At 43.2% G+C, this 17,731-nt stretch overlaps 1 protein-coding gene across 1 annotated transcript; it reads right to left on the bottom strand.

The window, feature by feature from the left end:
- Positions 1-2,474: 2,474 nt before the first annotated feature.
- On the bottom strand, positions 2,475-10,543 carry LOC139615120 (piggyBac transposable element-derived protein 4-like). The gene is made up of 2 exons (XM_071472962.1): positions 9,605-10,543; positions 2,475-9,478 (listed from the first exon to the last, which is right to left on the bottom strand). The coding sequence occupies exons 1-2, from the start codon at positions 10,207-10,209 to the stop codon at positions 8,875-8,877; spliced, it is 1,209 nt and encodes a 402-aa protein (XP_071329063.1). The 5' UTR covers positions 10,210-10,543; the 3' UTR covers positions 2,475-8,874.
- Positions 10,544-17,731: the final 7,188 nt, after the last annotated feature.

Raw genomic sequence — 17,731 nt, 5'->3', positions numbered from 1 at the left:
AGACCATAATCTGTTTTTTCTTCAGCCTTCCTAGAAACCCTGTGTATTGAGGCCTGCTACAACACCCTGCTCATTCAGGAACTGGAACCCAGAGGCCAGAGAGTCTCCAAGGGACTGTTTTGAGTGCACAAATTGGAATGTTCTGTTGGAGTCACATGAAAATGATAACAGCAAGAACACTGATCTGAGGATGGTTGACTGCACCATGGATTACATTCATTTCTAAATAGACACTATAATACCAGCAATAACAAGAACTGTACGCTGCTTTCCAAACAACAAACCTTGGATTACCAGTAACATCAAGACCCTCCTCAACCAGAAAAATTAGGCCTTCAGGGTTGGAGACAGGGAGAAGCATAGGTATGTGCAACATGAGCTAAAGAGGCGATTAAAGCATTGATGGTACTTTGATGGTACTGGTATGTCTTCATATTTCTGCTAGCTGTACAAAACCAAAATTAATGACAGCTTCTGGGCTGCTGTATTGAGTTATTTCATTGAGTGACTCTTTTATTGTCACAACTGTAGTCTGAGAGCATGACTGGATATCTAAATGAAAAGCAGTCCAAAGACATTCCAAATGAGGGATCACATTGAGACAAGACAGAAAGAGTGCCCCCCCAAAAAAAATGTTTCAACACGAATACTCAACCATGTCTGTGAGAATCAACAATCATGAGTTTGTTTTTGAAAAAATTCTGTTTTGTCTGTTCAAATGCCAATATAGACTAATTTGTCCAAATGCATCCAATGTGTTTTAAAAGCTTGGTTATCAGTGGTGGAAAATTGTGGGGATGAGATGACCAGTACTCCAACTTCCCATTTACTGAACACTGCAGTCATGAATGTGAGCCAAATTTTTATGCACACAAGCCCCGCTACCCCAACCCCCCACTTGCTTATTTCACCATCTACTCATTCACCCACACACAGACACTCCCAGTAAGAGTACCCAGCCCTCCAGCAACCTCTCTTACGTTAAGTCAAAGCTCCATAGCTTCCCCTGGGGCTGGAGGCCATTACTCCCAGCAGCACCTGAACACCATTAACAGACCTACCTCTGTCAGCTCAGGGTACACTGTTTACATCTGGAGATCAGTATAACGCCCATCCCAAATTGTGGTGGATGTTTACATGAAAAACAGAGACTGTCCTCCCAAAAAGAATGACAGAATCAGTCGGTTCTGCAAATCCCCCAGAATGACGTGTTTTCAAGTAACAGCACCCTCTAGCAGTCAAAATAATTTTGACAGGAAAAAAGGAGAAAATAAGGTAACATAATTAGCTACCAACTTTGTGGAACGAGTAAGCTGGGATGGAAGGTTAGACTGACAAAATGTCGGGAACCATTTCTGAATTTAGGGTCTAAAGATCCAAATTGTAAAGCCCTTAGTAGGCAAACTGTGTGATTTGAGACACTTGGCTATGTAGCTATATAGCCAAATGACTTGACTTGATTTGACTTGACTTTAACATGGGAGACTGTTGTTCATTTCTTGTTTCCTACCGTCAGTATTGCTTTTTTGGTAACAGTTACCAGTGTCAGTTGTCAAGGAGGTTTTTATAGGGAGCCGAATTATCCACAGGGGTCTTCTCTCCTAAACAAACAGATCCAGTGATTATAACCATTAAAAACACTAAATAAATCAATTTCATAAAGTCAGTGTTTCAGTGACGCCATATGACAGACACCAGACATTCTGGTATATTTTAACTTCACGTATTCCAATTAACATCCCTAGACTTTAAGGAAAGTCTCTTTATGCCATGACCTAAATCTAAAATGAAGTGAGCCATTTTGAGTTAATTTTGTGTATTTTGTGTATTTTTTCCATTTACAGGGGGCGTTCTCTTTTCAACAAACTCCTACTAGGAGCTTTATCCAACCTACCTCCAACTTGGTGAGCTTGTATAAAGGACATTTCATCAAGTGGCGTGTCAGTTGGGAGAAGTTGGAATTCCCTGTTTCGCCACAAAACATTAAATACATTGTAAGTGGACTGTAGATGGTCAAATTTGCCCCAAATTTCTCATGTTTGATAAGAGTCTTGGCCTGAAGATATCTATATGCAAATGCAGTATGTAGTCATAATGATAGCTCTACCTACTGGCAGATTTCAGTGTTTATCCATTAAAAAGGAAATTACATTACATACATTACATATACATTGAGCAATCTACACCAAATGTTTGAGAAGAGTTGTAGCTTGAAGATACATATAGATCATTATTAAGTTATATTCATAGCACCACCCATTCAATTTAATATAACTGGGGCTCAAGCACCAAGGGTGGACACCAAAGGGGCAAGGAACCTATAATTTTGGAGACAGTATTCGGGACCACATGCAAAGCAGTGTGGCTAACAGTACCAAAGGTGCTGTGAAACCTACTGTAATTAGTCAGATTTTTGTTAAGGCCTGGGCAACAAGGGTGCCAGGGACTGTTCTGGCCCTGGCACCACTGGGGCTTGGGGTTCTAGAAAACTCATGAAAACTGGCACACACATAAGAGCTGGCAAAAATTGCTCAAAACATGCCCACAATGACTGAGGGGAAGGAGAAGGAACAAAAATATTAATGGGTGTGAGTATTACCTAAGAGATTAAAATAAAACCCACAATAAAGTCTGAGTTCTTAAAATCAGGTGCAAGAGCAGAGATGTGGTGATGAAGGTAGCACATACCAATGAAGAGTGTTAACAATATTTATTATAGAAATTTAAGAGGACGAGGCCAGGCCTAGATAACAACAACTAAAATGCTGTGGATGTGGATATAAGGAGCATGGATGCGGTCTCTTTTGGGGGTGTAGATGGATGGAGGTTGAGTCCACCTCAATAGGGGAAGGGTGCTGCAGCACAATCTCTGCTGAGGGGCTCGTTCTGCTAGGCCGCTGTTGATGTCAATCATCCTCCTCAGGTCAACTGGGTCAAAAAATGCCAGCAGTCACTGAACTTATACAGACACAGTTATGCCCAGTCATGCCTAGCAGTACTCACGCATAAAGTCTGGGTGCTAAACCCCGCCTGTTTCCTGTGTTGCACCATGTATTCTAGTGTCCCTCTGGTCAGGTCAGCTGCCGACTACCAGCCCCTTGAACGTCACTAATTTGCTGCTACTGCTAGCTCTGATCTTGCGCAGCTGCCTGCCAGCACGACCGTTGATCATCTATATATTCTTATAGAGTTGAGGGCCCTTTCGTCTCTCAACTGTTCCCCTTTCAGTCTGCTCTACTTGCTCTTCTCCCTGCAAGAGACCAACTGCCGTCTCTTGAGCAGTCCCAGGATACAAAACATGCAATAAAACCAGTGCACACAAAATATAAAACTTGCAAATAAATAAAACTGCACACAGGCGGCCTGGTAGTCGAGTGCTTAGGGCGCGTATCATGTTGAGCGCAAGACGCTCTTAGCAGGCAGTCACTGGTTCGACTCCCGATCGGTCTGACTCTTTCCTGCATGTCATTCCCCTCTCTCAACCCCCTTTCCTGTCAGTCTCCACTGATCTATCATAAAGGCACAAAAAGCCCCAAAAAATAAAATAAAATAAATAAATAAATAAATAAATAAATAAATAAAACTGCACACAAGGTCTAAAAGACATTAATAATAATAAAAAATAATTCAATTATCAAATCTATATATATAATAAATCTATCCTTCACTTGTGTGACAAATACACCAGGGAAGCACTTTAAATGTGTGGTTGCCCAAACTGTACTTTTGTCAAAACCACAAAAAGATACAGAACATAAAGAGAAAAGACAATAAATGGAACAACATTATTCCTCAAGTTGCCCGAGTATCTGCAGAAAGAGCGTCTTTAACAAACACCAAATCCCTGTGCACTTCAAACTCAGTAACACTCTGAAGCAGAAGCCTGTCCATCCTAAGGATAAAACTATCAAGCATAAGCAGGGGGATGTTGTGTACATAGTTAACTGCAGTAAAGAATAGACCAGTGAATTTCCCCAGTGTACATACTGGGGAAACAAAACAGCTGCTTCACGAACACATGCCAAAGCACAGGAGACCCACTTCCTTAGGTCAGGACTCAGCAGTCCAGCAACATCTAAAGGCCAAGGGACAGTCATTTGAACACATCAATGTACACATTTTAGCCTGACGGTCTGAAAGAGGAGTAAAAGAAGCCATCTACATCAAACTGGAATGACCATCATTAAACAGAGGAGGTGGTATCAGGTTTTCATTGAACAGTGTGTCCATGGCAGCATGGCAAATTTGATGTTTCACCATGAAAGAGGAAGTTGTTGTAATTTAAATACTCCTCCTAGCAGTTGACCACACCCACCTCAAACTTGGTCAGAAAATCCATAAGATCTTTATTACACTTTATTGTTAAAATTGTGAGTTTTAATCAAACAACATTGCCCTGCTGGCAAAGCACATTTCAATGATCTGCCAATCTGCCACAAACTTAACATGTTTGATAGTTTGATAGTCTCTAGTTTAGAGTTCCAGCCTGAAGACATCTACATACATGCCAATATTTAGCAACCTACTGGCAACATTAGCCTACACAAGCCTTGTGTGACAATCATCATTTGATTTACATTAAATTTTCTTTGTTTACACTTCATATACAACATCATAATGTAATGTATGTTTGGTGCAGGTTCTCTGGCAACACATAGTGGATATAGGAAATGATACAAACTGTGCAATACATAATGTCTGTCGCCACAGACTCCACACAGAGAATAACATCCTGTTCATGCAGTGTCTGATAGTGACTTAAGTGCACAGCTCCATCAACCAGCATCCCGCCAGCACCCTGAAAATACTGCAAGGGCCTGATCAACACTGCATGCAACTTTAATTGTTTTTGTAACTTACTTGAAGAATTGTGGTTCCATTTATTTTGCACACTGACTGATTTCTCACTGGCAGACAGTGAGCATATAAAATGTGCTAGCATATGAAATGCAATTATTCAAATGACAACTTGCTAAGCACTTGACAGAAACTTTTGTTCACAAGGGACTCAAGGGTACTCTGGATCATTTGTAGCTCTTTAAAATGCTGCTTTCACTTTGCATGCTAAAATAGATCATACTTATGCAATGGTCATTTCAATAAAACATTCTTTTCACTTGACAAAGAAGGCCAATACTCGCATAAATGTAGCTGTGTGGGTGGGCAGAGAGCTTGGGGAGAGATTAAGCCATTTGAGCAGACAAATATACAGCCTATAAGAATCCTAATTCGCCATCTGAAGGGATCAGGCTCTGTACAGTAAAAGAACACGTATACCATGAAAAATTCTTCTCTATTTTTTTTCAAATCATGTGAGTAACTAGGGTCAGAGAACTTTTTTGACTCTACAAAGCATTCATGCTGGCTCAAAGTCAGCATCAGTCACACTTTACTGAGCTTGGTGCACGTCGAGCAAATGATCCACCAGGCTTTCTCACTCCAGTAGGAAAAAGAAGCTCTCAACTCTGCAACAGCTTAGGAATTTGGGAGTTGACAGATACATTCAGATGAAGCAGTGTGGTACACCAGTCTTCAAAACGAAAATGGTGTTGTTGGTGAGCAACAACCGTGCACAGTGATCTCCTGGGGTCTTATAGCAGTTCTTCATGAAATTGTTCCAGCCAGGCTTGCTGTCTCCCCCTGCTTCCAGTCTTTTGCACAGCTAGGCTAACCATGTCCTAAATCTAGTTCCATGCCATGCACACAAACATATGATTATTATCTCTCTTCTAACGTAACTCTCAGATAAGTGTATTTCCCACAATGTCATACTGATATTTTAACTTAGATGGCAAAAATGTTTCCATGTTGTGGTTTGCATTGTCACCACTGCTCATTCATTCCACCTTAATTTGTTTTCTACATATCGTGTAATATTTTCGTAAATTTTTTTTTTTTTTTTTTTTTTTCATCTTTCAGCTTTGGTCTTTGCTTAATATAGGTGAAGCTACCACATTAATGACCAATTGGACATATCAAACAGAGGAAGTTAGACATAAAGACCTGCCTGTAATAAAAGTCTGTCACATCATGGAGTTGGAAGTAAATAAAGGCTAAATTAATGTGGCTCCCAGACAGAGGCTGTGAGCTGTGAGAGAGACAAATAAAGAAATACAGTCCGTGTTTATGTGTCCCAGTGGCTCACTTGGTGAAGCGTGTGCCATTTTTGCTTAGTCCTTGTCACGATGGTCCAGGTACAAGTGCGGCCCTTTGCTGCATGTCATTCTCTATTTCTGTCTCGCAATTTTCCTGTCTCTCTCTCTTACTATGACTGTAATGCTGGAGGCATGTGTCGTGTGTGCATGGCAGGTGCGGAATGTCTTGGTTTTTATTTCAGTGGCCATGCAAATGGATAACAGCAGACACACTGCCTGCATAAGATACACGTCTCTCGCGTCAATTAATGTAGAAGTTTGGCCATCTCGCCTATTTTTCATGTGTGATGCACGCGTCTTGCAGCAAAAATAGACAGAGAAAAGAACAGTTGACAGTCATTTTGACATCATTCCAGCAATATCACACAAAACACCTTCCACCAGAGTTACTATGCTGAATCGGAACATGTCATAGACATGAAAAAATATAAATTCATTTTTTAACCATTTTAGCAGCTATATGTGGAGACCAAGGTATTTTAGAGGCATTTTATGAAAAAAAAAATCAGAAATGAATTAACAATGAAGAGAAATCCAACATTCAAGTATCCTGCAAACTCCATGTAAACAGATGGAGCTGGCAGTAGCAGCAATGGAGCAGACACATTTTTTCCGCAGCAGATAAGCAACGGCAGCTGCATCGCACATGCCATGCAGTCAGTGTGTAATAATAATAATAAATAATATGCATGCAGTCAGTGTGTAATAAACAATAATAATAATAAAGGCAAAAGCCTGAAAAACACAACTTATAAAAAAAAAAAGATAGCCTGTCTCTTCTACCTTTCTCTCTGAGTGATCATATTATAAGTAAACATAGCTGAAATCACAGCACAGTCTTTGTCTTTAATTTATGTGTTTGATGATTTTGTCCAAAAACATTCCAGTTATAAAATTGGGGCACACTAACTCAAAGCTCCTCCCACTTTCACAAACTGCTTGGCACATTTGCTTCAAATAAGAGGCTTATAATTCAGGCTTAGAGGGTCTAAAAAGCTGAGAGGAGTCATCTTCCTCCCCAGACAGTAAAGCTGGTAACATCACCAACCGAGCCACAGGCCTGGTGTATACATGTTCACATCAGCTGATCTGATGCACATATCGTCACTGCAGCGAATCTTGATTACTGTCCAATTGACCACTGGGCCTGAGGCAACTGCAGGTCCATCAGTATGATGACTGTCTTATCTTGGGTTCAAGGGGAGGATTTTGGTCTGGTCTGCAGGGTAGGTAGGTATTCCTTTTAGAATCTGGGCCAGAATTCGTCTGCAAGGATCTGCAAATGCTGCCAATGTCTGAAAGGAACCATCAGGCCACCCCTTGAGCAGACTATTTGGTGTCACAGGGTCAATGTCTGAAATGTCAGCCAGGTAAGGCTAAAAACAACTGTAATATTAGATTGAACAGGGCACACAGAAGAGGAAGTCTGTTCAATTTAATGTTTGCCTGTAATGTGAATTCACAGTTTGGAGCAAACCAGGCCTCACTGAGCCTGAATGTCACAGTAGGACACACAGCCCTAAGTCTACTTGGCTCAAGAGAACGTTCCTGCTGTTTTACAGTCTTGTAGATTCTGTGTTGGACTTCATCAATTAGTATTTACAATACACAAAGAGGAAGGACGCTGTCATATACACACACTTCATATATCTTTGTATTTCCTCTGTATTCTCAGCAAAGGTCACAGCACTATTCTCTGCGGACTTTACTAAAAAGACCACTTATTTAACAGTCCATTACTTCTGAGTCCTGGACCTGTTGTGCAGCTTATCTGGCTCCATTACATTAACTCATCATGTGTACTGCTGCTCAATGGAAACTTTTACCCACTACATAGTTCATGTTGTATGCCTCCGCAATGGCAACAGCTGGGGCTGCAGGCATAATTGTTTTTGGGTTGTCCATCTGTACGTAATGTTGCGTTATCAGTTAACACCTTGAAGGGACTTCTTCAAATTTGGCACAAATGTCAACTTGGACTCAAGGATGAACTGATTAGATTTTGATAGTCAAAGGTAAAAGCCATGGTGACCAAATGTGGTTTTGACCTTGTGAATGCAATATCTCTAATGCCTTGACGGAATTTCTTGTGTTGTGTTCACCTGGAAAATTGAATTCGTTTTTGGTGGCTAAACGTCAAAGGTCAAGATCACGGTGACCTTACAAAACATGTTTTTGGCCTTGTTAACTCACTATCTCAGTAGGGCTTTGAAGGAACTTAAAATTTGGCACAAATGTCCACTTGGACTGATTAGATTTTGGTGGTTAACCCTTTAACACCTGAACCTCAAAATGGCCGCCCGGAATCCTTTGCTTATCTTGACTATAAAAAGGTCAGAAAATGTCCTGTGAGTAAGTGCTTTTGTCCATGTCTCCAGAATACTTGGAACTTTCAATATCTGGCAGTTATTTTCAATTTACTGCATGGTCTAACACTGCAATAAGAGTTTAAATGAAGGGACAACACAAAGAGGGAATTTGATTTTAGAGTTTTAGTAAAGAAAAAACACTGAAACTGTACATGAATAACAGGATTTGCATCCTAAATCTGAAATTTGAAAAGTATAGAACTATTCACAATATAATTTGTGAACTTACAATAAACTTGTAGTGCATAACAGCCATAGAAATAAAACTATATACAGGGGTTGTTTCCCCACACAGGGCAATTGTTCCTCTCTGGCTGCAGGCACAGGCCCACATCACATTCCTGACACTTTCAGGGAGTGCTCCTTTTACAGAGCTTGCAGCGCCATCGCCCCATGCTGGCTCTGTCAGACTTTGTGTGGCCGCTGCTCGTGGGGACAGGCAGATGCTGGTTACCCCGGGTCCTCTGTGGGCCAGTTTTCACATCAACTCCAAGGAGGTGCGCAGTAAGCTCCTCCTGGAATCGCTGACGTGTCATAGGCTGCTCTTGCAGGCTGGCACAGCGAGTCTTGTGGACCACGAATGAGTTGGTCACGGCAATGTCAAGCAGATGTTGGAAGACAGTGGTGGGCCATCTCCTCGTCTTCCGGTGGACAGAGTTTGTGCCAATCATCTGGTCTGACGTGTCTACTCCCCCCATGTACTTGTTGTACTCCATAACTGAGGTGGGTCTGGGGACAGAGATCTTCTGTTGTGGCCCATCACCTGTCTTCGACCAGCGCTCCACTGTGTCCCCACTGTAGACTGGGTGGATGGTGGAGCACAGGGAGACTTCTCTCACATCCATCCACTTCACAAACAGAAGATCTCTGTCCCTGATCCACCGGATGCTGCCTCGTGGTGATTTCTTTGTGAGGGCATTTTCTTGGGTGGTGGGGACACCAACTCTTCCCTGCCTGTATAAGAAGAAGATTACTTTGTCATCTCATAGTACTTGTATACACTGCATTTACTCTCTGTATTTGACCCATACTATATATGATACACATCACTAGGAGCAGTGAGCAGCCATTGCACATTACCTGTAGGTCCCACAAGCTCCGAATCCCTGCTGCCTCAAGTGTCGGAAGAGGAGGGGACTGGTGTAAAAATTGTCCGTGTATATCGTATATCCAGACCCCAGATAGTCTTTGTTGACCAGTCCTGCTACAACATCATATGAGAGCCCCTTCCCCGATGCCCGCTTGGACTTGCCCGTGTAGAGCATGAAATCAACCGTGTAGCCGTTCATGTCAGCAAGCACAAAAAACTTCAGCCCCCACTTTGTTGGCTTGGCCTTCATGTACTGCTTGATGCTGAGCCTGGCCTTGGTCCCAACCATCCTCTCATCGACTGCAAGGTGCTGTCCTGGGTGGTAGATGGCCTTGCAGTTCACGCAAATCATCTCCATGAGTGGTCTGACTCGGTGTAGGTGGTCATAATCCTCTGTGCCCTTTTTCTTGTCATTCTCCTCATTTTTGTCTGGGTCACTCAAATGAAGATTGGACAAGATGGCCATGGACCGGTCTCGGGACATGACGGTGGCGGGGAATGACACGTGGAAAATTGTTTGCTGACGCCAAAAGTCACTAATCCTCGGCAGTTTCAAAATTGCCATGTAGAGCAACATGCCAATGAATTTCTTCATTTCATCTGGAGTTATTTCAGTCCAGATGAACTTTTTCCCTTTCTCCAGGTTTATGGCTGCATTCTGTTGGTGTTTTTGCAGAGGAGTCTGAAAACTGCAGCATCAAAAAAGTGGGAAAAGATTTCACCTGGTGGTGGGTTTCCCATATTGAGAGGGGGTTGGACACCAGGGGTGCATCTGGGGTTGAACCTCGGTGGTTGAGGGACCCCATCATCAGGCTTGAAGAGTATGTCATACTGCTTATTTGCTTATTTTTCATTTAATGATCACGAAGACACTGTAAAAGTAACCACGTATGATTTTAGTATGATTTTAAATATGATTTTAAATATGATTTTAAATATGATTTTAAATATAATGTTAATATGATTTTAATCAGATTCTAATATGATTTTAACATATGCTTTTAATGAATACATATGATTTAACCCTATTATAATATGAGTGTATTTCACCAGACGCGGGGCTGCAGGACTCACATTAAACTGTGGTGTCTCACCAAAAGGCTACAAATGTCAATGTCAATGTCAATGTCATGAAGAATATGTTTATACAATAGCATTGTGTGTGTGAGTATTGCCAGATTATGAGGAACATGTGGAGACAGGATGATTGCTGATATATTTTGATAACTAAATGATGGGGAGTTGCTGAAATCTCAACAGGGAGCAGGGTGCCCCAGATAGTGAAGCCAAGGATGTATGAAGGGGTTTTTCTCTAGGTGCGGTGCGGACATGCCACGGCCAGACTGCGTAGGCAAAGACGAGGATAGAAGTGTGTAAGGGCACGGTCAACTGATAGAGGGGAGACAGCCCTGGGGATGAGGGAGTGTGGTGTCTCTGTCTGTCTTCTTGTCTCTGTTTCAGGCACAAGTGAAAGAGGTCAAAGGGAGTCAGATAACCGCGAAGGTGCGAGGGCAGAACGGGCAACAGCCAATGAAGAAGAGCTCAATCTACATTCTCTATCTTTTTTGTGTAACAGTAATAAAAACACCGGGCAAGGGGAAGTTAGGAGTCAGACTTCATGAACTGACACAGCTGCATGTTGTTGTCAGGGAAAGATAGTTTGGACCCGGAGCTCTGTAACGATCCTCTTTTAATGTTGTGAAAGCTTGTTTAATAAATTAGTGAAAAGAATTCTGAATTCGTCTCCTGCATTAACTTCATCAAACGAACGCGCAACTTTACTTGAAACGAGAAAGGACAGTGAACTCAACAATTTGGTGACCCCGACGTGATGAAAGCAGGATCCAAATTCTAGGACAACTTGGGAAAGAGGAAAACAGACAACTACGATACTTGGACAATCTGACTGCGGCCGCTTCTTCTAAAAGGTAAGCAGACACCTGTTTAATCAAAAGATCTGCTGGATTGGAAAACGCTAAAAAGTTAAAGGTTGTCCATTTATCTGCACTGTCTGTATAAACCAAGTAAAGCAATGTAAAAGAGAATCGTGTTAATCCAGGAACCTGCACAGGTCCCGGAGGGTTGGAGTCCCCCGGAGGCTATTGCCTCTCTGGTGAGAGACCGGATAAATTAAGAGCGGTCAGGGACCAAAGCTCAGGTACGTCTGGGACGTAGCTTAGGAGAGGTTAGTCAACTCTCTAAATCTGATCTGGGGGGCCAGGGAAGCAAACGTGATGCTGGGGACAAGGAGAGTCCTTCGCAGAGTGTTTATTTTGTCGTTTTCGGGATGAGTTTGTGATTCTCAGCTACAGTAAGAATTTTCATATTGAAGTTACCTGTAGTGGCCTGAGAGGGTGATGGTCTGGGACCAAGCTGTGTGATATTTTTGCATTGTGTCAAGCTGTGTAATATTTTTTGTGTTGTATCAAGTTGTGTAATATTTTTTGCGTTGTATCAAGCTGTGTGATATTTTCAAGCTGTGTGATATTTTCATTATTGTTTGTGACGTGGACAGTCCCTGTAACACTGTCCGACTCCAGAGAAACGGGGTGGTAGATATTAACAGTGTCTCAGTGATTGTGTGTGCAGTGTCTCGGTCTGAAACGTCTCACTGAAAAAGTGAGTTCAGACTGATTGGGTCAGTGGCTCGGGTGTACTCCATACACACTGACTGGCTGTTAAGGGGAGATTAAGGTAATAATAATGGAAGGGGAATTTGATCGGGAATGTGAGGAGAATGGAGGGTGTGGTCCTCCACGGTATAGGATGGTGAGTTCAGTAGGAGAGCAGTGGAGTAAGGTGAGAACACAACTGGCAAGCGGTTTTTCTAGAGAGCAGAGAGAAAAGATGTTGAAAAAATATGACAAGGTCTGGAAACAGATGCAGACTGAGGGACAGGTACCCGCCGATCAGAGTAACGAGGTTGTAATGACTCATCTAGTGACAGCAGAGGAAAAGGCAAAGAGAGAGGTTGAGGAGTATGGTAAACAAACACCAGGCACTTTTCAGAAAGGGAAATGGAAAAAAGGGCTAGATAAGAAAGATAAGTGGCGCACTCAAGTTCATAATATGGCCATGGCTTGTGCAGCAGTGTATCCTGAGGCATGGAGAAAAATAACACACAAGGGGGAAAAAATGCAACACGTCTAAATCAGCAGCAGTACTGTCACCACCAACAGCCCCACAGTTGTATCCTGATTTTAATGCATTATCACCACCTTATCAGATGCCAGTGGTCAAGGTAGAGGGAGTTTTGCAGACAGAAGAAATAAGCCAGGAGGAGAAGAATAAACTGCTGGAGGAAGTGGATGGGCTGGTACAGGCAGAGCTAGAAGTGATAAGGAGAGAGATAGAGCAGACTAAGAGGCGAGTGGCAGAGACTAGCCAGTTAACTGAAAATATGGGGAGAGAGCATGCAGCACTCATGAACCTGTCAGGTGCAGGGGCAGCACATCAGTCTAACAGTGAAGTAACATCACCTCACATCCCCTTGCCCAACACCATCACATCAACATCATATGCACAACCATTTGCTACACTTGTAGAGAGATTTAAAAATCAAGCACAAGAGGGGCACAGACAGGAAGGGGTCACATGAGGCTGATGTGGGGAAAAACATTCAGAGTGTAAAGCGGCAGCTTTTAGACACCCAACAGGACCTACTTCAGTCGTCAATGCAACAGGTTAGACCGAGAATCAATCCAGCTAACGAACAGGATATGAACCGTGGTGAGGGGGAATCTAGCAACAATGAACGAGGTCTAAATGATGCAGAATTAGAATGCATCGACAGAGAGGCGGTAAACAGAGATGAGGGACAGAATAATCGTGCACTCTCGTTCAGTGGGCATGTCGAGGTGCCAGCGGGCATTTTACAGCCTCCAGATAGATCGCGCTCTCCATATCCTTTACGCAGCGGAGCAACAGCGGATGCCACCAGAGCAACAGCGGATGCCACCCCCAACAGAGGAAGGGGGCCCATGGATGGCAAAGTTTTGTCAGCTGACCATGGGCCAACAATTGGCAGACAGGTTGGTGAATGGGAAGTGAAACAAATAGAGGCGATGACTAAGCTAGGAGGAGAAGCCGATGAAGTGCCGTTTTTGCAACATGCCACTGTTATAGGCGAAGCAATGCGTGTAAAACATCCAGTTTCACACAGTGCAGTGCACTCACTAGTGTTCTCAATGCAGGAGGGAGAGGATGTTCCAGCTTTTCTGATTAGATGTAAGGCACAGTGGACAAACACCACTGGAGAGCATCCAGGTTCTAGCGAGCTGCAGAAGTCACTGTTTAGGAAAGCTGTGATGGAGGGAATGCCCAAAGCTGTTAAAACAGCTATGGAAAGCAATCCCGACATCCCAGGATGTGACTGTGCAAAGTGGGAGAGGCATCTCTCTTACCATATGAAAATCCACAAAAGTAAAACTGAAGCAGAGAAGGCAGAGATTGAAGTAGCACAAACTCAGCTTCTTAAGCTTCAGCTTGAGGCAGCAAAAAAACTTGTGAACGATTCGAAGAAAGCCTCAAAACAAATGGTGCAGCAACCTCAACCACAGTCGCCCACCCATCCTGACCTGTATCCAGTGCCCAGTTGGGCGCCTAGACCACCTAGACATCCTAGAAATCACACAGGGGGCATGGTGGGGGTCTTTCGGGGCAGAGACAGGGGAGGTAGCGGTTACCGAAGGTTTGACCGGGCGATAGATCAGTGTTACATATGCCATCAAACAGGACATTGGGCTCGAGACTGCCCACACGCAGATCAGCCGGGGCCGAGGCCATGGCAGCCTCCCAATCGCGGTCCAGCACCTCAGCCACAGGGACAGTGCATGCATCAAGCACCAAACTCAGGGACTGCACCACCTAGGGGTCAATACCCTATGGTCTCTGAAGAGTATGAGTACTGACGGGGCCCGAGAGCTCAGGAGCATGTGGGGTTGGCAGACCCCTACATGCCTATGATGGTAGATAACAAAGAACTGCTTTTCCTTGTGGATACAGGAGCAAGATATTCAACCATCATTAATGAACTGTCTGAATCTAGACTTTCTTCTAACAGTGTCCAGGTTGTTGGGTTCTCGGGTAGACCAGAAGCTTTGCCACTCATGAAACCTCTCCGCACGGCGGTGGCGGGACAGGTGTTTCATCATCAGTATGTTCAGGCAGCATCATGCCCTGTTCATGGACGACTTCACATATGATGCTGGCGGCTGACATAACTCCACAAGCGCCAGCTCTGTGGGCTGACATCTACTGGGGTTTGTTGGAACCTGAGGATGTGAAACATAATGGTGTAGTAACGTTGTTCACGCAGTGGCAACCTTGGTTACAGGCTTTGCATCCCTATGCTTCCACCGTTGATCCTTGTCATGTCACTCTGTTGTATGATAGAGAAGGTAATGAAATGTACCAACATGCGTTTTATGATGAGATTGAGGGGAAGAATTGGCAAATTACTTCTCCGTGTATTTTTGCAGGTCGAGAGGGTGTGGCTGCAGTCGTTGATCTGACATCAGAACAAAGTGCATGGTATGAGATGGCTGAAGAAGCCATACTTCAGATCACCTTAATGGTTCATGATAATCATCAAGCTAAAGATTTGGGTCCCATGACTAAAAGGTTGAGTGGCGTCACAGATTGGATGCCAACTCAGATTTCCGGCCTTGAGTATTCTCCTTAAGAATCTGCATATAAAATAACACATGCAACACGTGATGTAGTGACCCTGGAACACAGGCAAATTGAGATGTTCCATGGCAGAGAAAAAAAGCTAACCATGAAAATGCTAATGCGATGCTTAGCAAATTACCTGACTCCCTGTGGTCCCAAGGACCCACAGATGTAGGTTTTTGCTCACACATTGATCCAATCACATTTGACTTATCTGACAATACACCCATTTGGCAATCTCAATATAAACATAAACTTGAAGCTGATCTAGGCATACAGGACACCATTGAAGGGCTATTACAAGCCAGTGTTCTTGAACCCTCTTCCTCACCTTGGAGCACTCCAATTCTTCCTGTGGAGAAGCAACACACAGGCAAATACTGCATGGCTCATGATTTGCGATGCATTAATCAGATCACGGCGACGCCAAAGGTCCCCGTGCCCAATCTGTATACTGCTATGGCAACTCTCACACCTCAACATCAGTGGTTTTCATGCATAGATTTGGCTAACGCATTTTCTGTCTTCCAGTAGCTGACCATCTGCGTGACGTCTTCTCATTCACATACCAAGGACGCCGTCTTGGGTATACTCGTGTACCTCAGGGGTTCATCTTGTCACCAGGACTGTGTAACCAGGTACTCAAACAGGAGTGGCAGGATATAGCAGACATTTTGTTCCAGCATTTTGTGAAGTCACAGCTCCTCTTCACCGCCTAGTTAATGAACAAGGTATGAGAAATCTAACTGCACGTCTAAATTGGACGGTTGCAGCAGAACAAGCGTTCATTAGCCTCAAACAGAACATGTCTCGAGCTGCTGATCTCGCTGTCCCCGATTACACAGAACCATTCTTCCTTGATGTTTCTGTAAAAGCACATTTTGCGAACTGAGTGCTTTTTCAGAAAAAAAGGGGGAGGTAGACAGGTACTGATGTATGCTAGTGTAACTCTAGATCCAACAGAGGCAAGACGTCCACCATGCACAAGACATGCAGCAGGGGTAGCTAAACTACTACAAAAAACAGCACACATAGTAATGGGACATGCATTGACAGTTTTAACAACACATAGCATTGTGGCTTATGTCACTTCAGCTACATTCACGATGACATCACTAAGGCAGACTAGGCTAGATAAACTTCTAGGAGCTGCACACATCACCTATACACAGAAATGAAAGAACTAGCAGAAGCACTAATGAAACCAACAGCAGTTGCGGTAATGAAATCATGACTTGTTACCTGAGTGTAATGTAAATATGTTAATAGCAGAACAAAAACTGGACTCTCCCTATGATATACCAGTATGGGTTGAAAGGGGAGCAGTGAAACAAGATGAGCTGTGGAGAGCACCGGAGGGCCGACCAGTGTTGCCTCCAGGTTTGATGAAATCAGTATTGACAGAAGCTCATGGGTTAACACACTGTGGTAAGAGACAGATGGAAAGACATCTCTGTCATTGGTGGCATCCATACCTGCCAGCAATGTTTGAAACTCTGTTTGAAAGAATGTTCAATCTGCAATGTATAAAATGTGAAAAGTACTGTTAAACCTCACGAAGGAAAATTTCCGTTGCCCAAACTTCCAGGTCAGGAAATAGTGATTGACTATACTGACATGATAAAAAGAGAAAGAGGTTACAGGTATCTTCTGGTGGCGGTGGATGCATACACCGGTTGGCCAGAAGCTGTACCAACAAAAAATGAAAATGCAAAATCAGTAATCACATTTTTGATTAATCAATACATTCCATTTCTTGGTTTTCCCAGAAGAATTAGATCTGATAATGGCACACATTTCAAAAACAAAGATCTACGAGAAGTAGAAAAGATACTCGGATTGAAACATGCTTTTGGAACAGTGTATCATCCTCAATCTCAAGGAAAAGTGGAAAGAATGAACAGAAACAGAAAAGAAAAGTTGGGAAAAGTGTGTGCTCAAACTGAACTAAATTGGGTAGATGCACTGCCATTGGTATTGATGAGTATCAGGAGCACGGTGAACAGCATGACAGGTTTCACACCTTTTGAACTCTTCACAGGACAACAGTTCCCGGGGCCAGGAGCCAGCCTGATAGTGGGGAATTCAAGCCCAGTAAGCTAGAAAATGACTGTCAGGGTCAAAACAAAGCACATGAATATGTAAGAAAAAAACCTAGGTATAAAAGTTTTAGTCATATTTAACAGTCAGCATTTGTTATGACAGTAGAGATTGAAAGGTAGTGCAGGGATAGAGAGCAAAGGAATGATATGCCCTAAGAAGTCCAACTGACTGGGAACCAAACTGGCAACCTACTGCTTAAGTGACATACAGTCTAACCGCTACAGAGGGACAACTACCACTTTGCAAATAGTGCTTTTGAACCTCTGCTCTCTCTTAATCACAGCTCAGCTCACACAGGTAGAAATGGCTGAGCAAACCTCTTGAACTACTGCCATTTATTA

Source organism: Trachinotus anak, unplaced genomic scaffold, assembly GCF_046630095.1.
Source record: "Trachinotus anak isolate AG129_WGS33_773 ecotype Australia unplaced genomic scaffold, CSIRO_AGI_Tana_v1 ptg000042l, whole genome shotgun sequence".
NCBI classification, from domain to species: Eukaryota; Metazoa; Chordata; class Actinopteri; order Carangiformes; family Carangidae; genus Trachinotus; species Trachinotus anak.
This window is presented reverse-complemented; position numbering and strand designations above follow the sequence as displayed.

What these genes read in the sequence shown, in the direction of transcription:
- LOC139615120 (XM_071472962.1), bottom strand. Translation starts at nt 10,209, where the DNA reads ATGAAGAAATTCATTGGCATGTTGCTCTACATGGCAATTTTGAAACTG. An exon ending in GGAGCTTGTGGGACCTACAG is followed by an intron (nt 9,479 to 9,604) that starts GTAATGTGCAAT and finishes CTTCTTATACAG; the next exon opens with GCAGGGAAGAGTTGGTGTCC.